At 40.3% G+C, this 8,286-nt stretch overlaps 1 protein-coding gene across 1 annotated transcript; it reads left to right on the forward strand.

The window, feature by feature from the left end:
• Nucleotides 1–753: 753 nt before the first annotated feature.
• mrpl44 (mitochondrial ribosomal protein L44) lies at nucleotides 754–5,236 on the forward strand. The gene is made up of 5 exons (XM_046863702.1): nucleotides 754–966; nucleotides 1,967–2,189; nucleotides 2,264–2,509; nucleotides 2,872–3,050; nucleotides 4,864–5,236. Exons 1-5 carry the CDS (start codon nucleotides 758–760, stop codon nucleotides 5,042–5,044), a joined length of 1,038 nt encoding a protein of 345 aa, XP_046719658.1. The 5' UTR covers nucleotides 754–757; the 3' UTR covers nucleotides 5,045–5,236.
• The last annotated feature ends 3,050 nt before the right edge of the window (nucleotides 5,237–8,286 follow it).

Below are 8,286 nucleotides of genomic sequence, written 5' to 3' on the forward strand. Positions count from 1 at the left end.
GCATCCAGTCCCTCAAGCATGAGCAGCTCACTGATTTATAGACTGTGGATCGACTGGTGAGGGGGCTACAGTCATCTCAGTAAATTCATCTGCAGAAGAACCTGAACCTACAGTGAGGACGTGATCACTCGAAACGGACAGCTGAAGACTGGAAAACGAAAAAAAAGTGTTTTAATGATTTTTTGCTTGTTGGTTTTTTTTTCTCATGTAAATTATACAACTCAAACCAGATTGACTTTTTATTTCCTTTTTTAAAATTTGTCATCCACCAAACCCCTGGTGTCACTGGAATGAATAAAATAGAATCAAATGATTCCAGTGAGACTTTGGAGAGCTATTATTATTATTATTATTATTATTATTATTTTACTATTTATACAATATTACAATAACAGTAATAATACTGTTATTAGTATTATTTCGAATTAGTAATTACTACTAATACTACAATTATTTTTATTAGTATTACAATTAAATTAGTATTACTAATATTTTCGTGCCTGTATTAAAGCCACGCCCCCTTTCCCCTATTGGCCAGCTCTCGGGTGAACGACTTCCTGACTGTCCAATAGTCGAACAGTTCGGGACGGGATAATAACGATTTTTTTTTTTTACTTTTTATAACAAATAAAATTAATTAAACGGTTTGCTTGCTACTTAAAATGTCTTACAGACATTAAACATATAAAAACAGCAATTAATAATAATAATGAAAAAGAAAAGCCGAATTTCTTTAAAAACCTTTGACTTCCGCCGGATGTTGTCTTGTCAACTTGCTGGATGTGTCATGGCGGCGTGTGGGACGCTTCTGAGCCGCGGTGTGCTGACGCTCGGTCTTCATTATCAGCGTGTTTGCAGGAGTGTCCTGGTCACACAGAGCAGAGAGAAGAAGAGATGGATGAAGGCCTACACGCTGCTCATGGAGAGGAAGAGGAAACTCGAAGGACCTCCACCTCCGACGCCACGGTCAGTGTCCCATCTCGGCTGCATCACTGGCTCGGTAATAAACCCATCCCCGGAGCCTTCATAGGCGCACTATCTAGGGCACGATATAATGGGCCAGCACGCTCTTCGTAGGGCACTACGCATCTTCAATGGGGCCGTTTGGAATCAGGCCGAAAGTTAGGGATGAATTCAAGGCCATTGAATTTTATGATTTGCTGTTTTCTAATTGTCATTTTTTTGTATTTTAATAATTTAAGTTTGTTTTGCCTGATATAACTGATTTTAACCTGTTCAAAGAATAGCTGCAGGGACAGCTCTTATATTAGTCGATTATTCGTTTAAATTAATCGACCAAAAATATCATAAAAAAGTGATTTGTAGGTGTTTATTAAAATTTTTTTATTACAGTTCGTTTCTTCATATATGCAGTTGAAATACTTTGCCTTTTGTAAAAAAGCAAATGTGTTCTTCACTAGTTGGACATTTCTTTCTGACCTTGTGATCCAGTTCATCCCAGAGCAGTTGAATAGGATTTCGGTGTGGTGACTGGGCAGGTCGTTCCCCGATACATAACACTTCTCTCTAATTAACGCTTGCACAGCTCAGGCGTATACTTCGGCTCATTATCTTGTTCTAAGGTAAATTAGTTTCCGATGAGCTGCAGTCCAGATGGAAATGCATGGTGAGATATGGAACGGTAGCCATGCTGGTTCGGTATTCCTTTCACTTTTCTTCTTTCCCTGCTCCAAAACAACCCCAAACCATCAAGATTCCACCTCCATGTTTCACTTTGGCTGAGAGGCAGCCTGATACCATCTTCTCTCCTGTTCTTTGTCTTCCATAAGTTCTTCTGTTAGAGCCAAAACTGTCCAATAGGTCTGTCCACAAAAGGAATACAGTGGATTATTTGTTTACATTACTTCAGCCCAGAATAATAAGTAAAGTAAGGTTGTTTTTCCCCCCAAAGTGTTTCAGAATCTCGGTAAACCCATCTCTCCTATTTAAATCTTTCTCGCTCCAGCTCCCAGCAGCCTAACTGGGACCATCACGCTGAGGTGGAGGCGTTCAGCGCCCGGCTAAAGGAGCGCTTCTCCACCGAGCTCCTGAAGACCGCGTTCGTGAACCCGTGCTACATCCGCTCCGAGGAGACGAGACGCCACGCGTTGGGTCTGGACGCCGAGAGCACGGCGCTAAACCTCAAAGACAACACAGAGCTGCAGGGACATGGGCTGGACTTCACTCTGGTGAGGAGAACAGTACAACGAAATTCAGAAATACAAGCGTTATTATAAGTGACTGTAATCGCCCTGGTGTACAGGGTTTCCTCACGGAGTGGTGCAGGGACAACTTCTCCAGCTTGCCAGAAGAGGGCGTGGCATCTATAGTGCACCACCTGACCGGGCCGGAGATTGTGTGCCACGTGGCTCGGAACCTGGCGGTGGAGGAACTGGCGATGACGGCCGAGTTTCCCGTTCCAGACGACGTCCTCCGGGGGACGTTCTTCGCCGTGATCGGTGCGCTGGAGCGCAGCAGCGGGTCGGAGAGGGCCGGGCTTTTCATCAGGGTAAAGCAGGCTATAGTGATGCACGATGTGTTTTAGGTCGGAGGGGTAAAGTCACGGTTCAGGAGTTGGCGGGAACGCAGTTTATTATTATTAACGTGAACATAAACAATTTTTAATAAAATGCCTGTTTATATATAAAAATAAAATGGAAATCTAACTGATGCAATACACTTTAATTATATTGATTAAATTGACTAATCGATTTGAATAGGCACAAATAAAATTGATTAAAATAAAAAAAATTAGTTTAAATTTTTAGCCACAATGTTGACACATTGCTCTATTTTCCATATGACCCATAATCCTTGTGTGTGTGTGTGTGTGTGTGTGTGTGTGTGTGTGTGTGTGTGCGGGGTGTGCAGGACTTCCTCGTGACGCAGCTGATAGGAAAGGACCTGTTTGACATGTGGAAAGTGGTGAACCCTATGGGGATATTGGTGGAGGAGCTGAGCCGCAGAGGAGCGTCACTCCCAGAGCCACGCCTCATCCGGTCCTCAGGGGCCAGCACCGTTCTCCCGCTTTACTTTGTCGGCCTTTACTGGTACGCACACAGACACAGCCGTAGGTCACATGGATATATCACATGACTACGTCCTTTTTCTAGGCCCCTATATCAAACTGATCCCACCCTGATCCACCCACCATCCCACAACATTTACAAGATTTGTAAAATAAATATAGCAAAGCCTGTACTATTTTACTGAAGTCCTAAGAGGTTTTCTTGTTTTCTCGTGATCTCAAATCAGATTTGAGTATGAAATGCTATTTATAAATAGAAAATAAATATAAAGTATAAAAAGTATAATTCATCAAAAAAAAGGGATATAATATATAATAAAAATAAATAAATGTATATAATAAATAAAATGAACACATTAATAAAGCTTTAACGTAGATTCGGTTTAACGGCACTAATTATATTAACGTGATCAATGCAGCGTGTATTTGTTTGATAACTTTTTTATTTAAAAAAACGTAAATAACTAAAGATAAATTCGCCAAAATAAAACCTTCAGCGCAACACATGTTTAATCACAACGTGATTTCTCTGCTCAGATATAAAACAAATAAACAACCGAAAAAGGATATTGAATCAATAAACTTGTGTTTTGGTGATGCGCAAAGTCTCAAATCGAGCACCAAAATCCACCAGGATGCGCACATCCGGCAATTAAAACTGTCCGTGTGGAAACATAGCAGTTTTGGTGTCCTGATAAATAACATACAGTACTTGGATTTAGAGTGTAACGTGCTTTGCAGGATGAGTAAACATTTGGATTCGAATTGAACTTGCATTTCAAGCATCGCATGAATGACTTGCGCTCAGCCGAGACGATGGTTCGTTCGCGTATTCGTCCTCATTCGGCGTGTATCCCTCGTACAGGCAGCCTTCACGCAAACGTACTGTTTACTATAGTATTGCGACCAGGCGTGTTCTCATGGAATGAGATTCTCTTTCCAAACAATAACCCTTCTCTTCCTCCCCCTCTCCTTCCTCACACCAGCTACTTTTCCACAGTAAAATGCAGGTTAGTTTGTTTTATATTTACTTTTACACTGTGTACTAATCATCATTTGTTTTAGATGCATTAGGGACAGTAATTTGTACATAAAATACTATTAAAAACGATTATTTTATAGGAATATTTTTGAGCGTGTGGTTATCTGACTCGACATTATTGCATTGCAGAAATATTTAGTCTTCATGCTCTACATTGAGTCTGGTTGCACTAATAATAAACATACATTTGCATACAGCCTCCATATTTGTTCATGCCCATGTTGATTGGAATATTAAAAACTTAAAGAATTAATTTAAGGTGCATTTAGAATAAGTATAAATGTGCGAGTCATTTGCACTTGAGTTAACTCATGACGATCATGTGATGAAATGTTTTAATTGATTGACAGCCCTATATTTTTATATAAAATATACGGTCTTAACGTAAAAACACGTTTCACTTAATTGTATCGTAAGAAAATCTCGTTCCTTGTGAATATTTCTGGCGTATATCATCATGAAATCTCTATCGTAAAGTTACTTATTTCCCGCAAAAAAAGTATTGCTGCAACAATGCTGCCTCTAGAACATGCCAAATATCTTCTCTTATGCCAAATACACCGAAAAACTTAGTCGTGATTACGAGAAAACAACAGAGAAAAAAAGGTGAGGTAATAATGCATGGCCTCCTAGGACTTCTGTACTATTCACTAGGCAGTTCTTTGGGATTGATGCTGGTCTGTGTATTGAAAGAGTTCTGGAGAGAACCGGAGTCAGTGCGCTGATATGAACTATTACTATATACTATAATGATAATACGTTGTTGAGGTTTTAATCTGTGTGTGTGTGTCAGTGATAAGATGCTGCTGGCTCATGGGCCTGGCGAGACACTATCAGCGGCACAGGAGGAGGCGGCACGCGTGGCTCTGAGGAAACTCTTCGGCTTCGCGGAAAACCGAAAACCCTTCGACTTCTCCACAAATCCAGAGCAGCCTGAAACACGAGCAGCCGAGCAGAGGGTGGGCAGGGGATGAAGAAAACGACCACACGCTGTCAATGGTCTTTTTTTTTTTTTTTTAGCACGTGGGTGACATCTGTGGCATTGGTCTCTTCACTCAGACGCCTTTATTTGTCTGAAGTAAATTTGGACAGTCGGGCAACAAACACGGCACTTGAGTGTGAATTTCTTTCTTTCCTTTTTTTTTAAATAAATGTCATTATATGAAGCAGCTGTGTTTTTCTATAATATAAGGTTATAAAGGAAGTTTAACGAGTAATCTTATACAATGGGTGAGTATTTTTTATCAATACACTGTATGGAGAGAGAGAAAAAAGAATCGGGACACCAGAGTTTTCCAGCCACACGTGGTTTTGTGCCAATCTCATGCTTTTTATTAATTGTATGGTTATAACGGTGGACGTTGTCTCAAAGCGAGATACAAATGATGTAGGGTGAGGCCAGAAATTAGTTTCAGGACCACAGTGTCACAATTGACTCGATTTTAAACCTTACTTTCAAGTACACTATACTGACAGAAGTTTGTGGACACCTGACCTTTAGATATGTATGTGCTTTTTAAACATTCCAGTTGATAATGGAGCTGGCTTTGTGCACCTCCAGGTTTGTGGTAACGATTTGCTTTCAAAAATGTCGAGAGAATCGTCTAAACGTTGTGTGTGTTTCGTATTAAAAGGTGACAGGAGTTGTGTTTCTATTTAAATAAGCTTAAACCACTCGAACAGGATGTTCACATCGAATTTGCATCAAGTGTCCATTTCATTTACAAACTAAAACCTGTTGGCACCAGACCAACTTCTGTTTGTGTATCAGTGAAGGAAGCATTTTTTTTATCACAGCATTGACTGTAAAACCAGTTATTTGATCAATAAAGGAACTCGACCTGTACCTGAATTTTTTTAAGAACTCAAAACAATAGTCTTAATACGGTACAGTGCATTTAGTTGTTTGTATCCCAAATGAACAGCATTCAGACAGACCTTTTCTGTCGTTATGAGATATGAATGATAATAGAACAATTTAGACAACAATTACATCTACACTTTACACCTGATAATTTAATTCAAAATCTCTGCGAATAGAAGTGTCTTGCGTGTGTTGTATTCCAGTTGGAAAACCCTCTTCCTGTTGTACACCCCTCTATCAATGTGCCCCCGAGTGCCAACTTGTGTGACGCTGCAAAACACTCTTGAGAGGAAGTTCCATAAAGACATGTTGAAACCGGGGGTTGTGGAGCCACACTGAAGGTCATGTTACACACTTCCTAAATGTCGGACACTATATAAATATGTATAGTGTGCTTGTGAAGATTTGTGTGAGATTCATTCAAGCATAAGGGTGTTAGTAAACTCAGGTACTGATGTAGGTGAGGTGAGGAAACCTGGGGTGCAGTCAGCATTCATCCAAAAGGTGTTCAGTAGGGTTGAGGTCAGAGCTCTATAGCAGGCTACTCAAGATCTTTCACTCCAACCCACAACCTCTAAACCCTATGGTGCCTGTAGCTTCAAATACATGACATTGAAACGTGCTTTAATCGAACGGATTTCGAGTTGGCTACAGCTAGCATACAATAAACGTTAGCATTTTTACATCCTCTGATTGGACGATCTGAGAGCAGACTAGTGAGAGCAACCGACAAACTCAAATATATTCGTGTGCATCTAATAGTTGTTTTTTTTTATTAAACAATGGCTGATAGGAGAAGTTGATTTGGTTGCAGATACACTTACACAAGGACATTAAAAGATGGACTTTTCAAGAAAAGCTAAAAATCGTGAGGAAACGTCACCCAAAACAGTTCAAAAGAGTTGTTTTTGCCTTTTAATTAACCATTTCATCTTTGGCGCTTTCTTTCCCGTAGAATTTGCATGAAAACACACAATTTGCCTTTATTTCAAATCGGAAAGCCTGTGCCTCGTTATACAAATATTCTTTTTTAGGAACTTGTTCTTTTTCTCTGGATTTTTGCATGTGGATGCTGGTGGAGCTCATGTTTGTTGTGAACTAGTGATTGCATTCTGAACAAGTCTTTAATGTGACTCAAAGAGTAAATTGTTAATTTTCTACTGGCCATGCATGAGCAAAGCGTCACAAAATCTGAGTAGTTTACCTTTCAGCTCTTCTAGTCCCAGTCGTACGTTCTTTTATCGTGTGACTCCCATAGACGCTACACAATGCAATAGGTTTTTTAATCTTGACATTATTGTTACAATAATTATAGGACTCGCGTCACAAAAGAACTAATGACACACCTTCAGAGTGCCCGCATACATTACGTGATAAAGTCTAGTAGATTTGACTTGTGTTCTATTACTGCATGATTCAGTCAAATAACATGCATTGTTTGCGGATGATATTGTGATTTGTGTTGAAAGTAGGGAGCAGGTGGAGAAGAGCCTGGAGAGGTGGAGGTACACGCTGGAGAGAAGGGGAATGAAAGTCAGTAGGAGTAAGACAGAGTACATGTGTGTAATTGAGAGGGAGGGCAGTGGAGTGGTGCGATTGCAGGGAGAAGAGGTGGAGGAGTTCAGGTACCTGGGGTCAACAGTGCAAAGTAATGGAGAGTGTGTTAGAGAAGTAAAGAAAAGAGTGCAGGCAGGGTGGAGTGGGTGGAGAAGAGTGACAGGAGTGATTTGTGATAGAAGAGTATCTACAAGAGTGAAAGGGAAAGTTTATAGGACTGTGGTGAGACCTGAGATGTTGTATGGATTAGAGACAGTGGCATTGAGTAAAAGACAGGAGGTGGAGCTGGAGGTAGCAGAGCTGAAGATGTTGAGATGTTCATTGGGAGTGACGACGATGGACAGGATTAAAAATGTGTTTATTAGAGGGACAGCGCATGTAGGAAATTTTGAAGACAAGGTGAGAGAGGTGAAATTGAGATGGTTTGGACATGTGCAGAGGAGGGACATGGGGTGTATCAGTAGGAGAATGCTGAGGATGGAGCCACCAGGACGGAGGAAAAGAGGAAGACCAAGGAGGAGGTTTATGGATGTGGTGAGGGAAGACATGCATGTTGGTATGAAAGAGGCAGATGTAGAGGACAGGGGGGTATGGAGATGGATGATCCGCTGTGGCGCCCACTAATGCGAGACGAAAGAAGAAGAAGAAGAATGATCACAAAATTCAAGATTTGGGGATAGATGTGTACATTTATATAATTTCACTTAATTAATATCACATGAAAAAGTGCAGTTTTTCCTCTAAAAATGGCTATTAAAATGTATTATACATTTATATTATAATATTATAAAATAC

Source organism: Silurus meridionalis, chromosome 12 (genome assembly GCF_014805685.1).
Source record: "Silurus meridionalis isolate SWU-2019-XX chromosome 12, ASM1480568v1, whole genome shotgun sequence".
Classification (NCBI taxonomy): domain Eukaryota; kingdom Metazoa; phylum Chordata; class Actinopteri; order Siluriformes; family Siluridae; genus Silurus; species Silurus meridionalis.

What these genes read in the sequence shown, in the direction of transcription:
- mrpl44 (XM_046863702.1), top strand. Translation starts at nt 758, where the DNA reads ATGTTGTCTTGTCAACTTGCTGGATGTGTCATGGCGGCGTGTGGGACG. An exon ending in CCTCCACCTCCGACGCCACG is followed by an intron (nt 967 to 1,966) that starts GTCAGTGTCCCA and finishes TTCTCGCTCCAG; the next exon opens with CTCCCAGCAGCCTAACTGGG. An exon ending in TACTTTGTCGGCCTTTACTG is followed by an intron (nt 3,051 to 4,863) that starts GTACGCACACAG and finishes TGTGTGTGTCAG; the next exon opens with TGATAAGATGCTGCTGGCTC.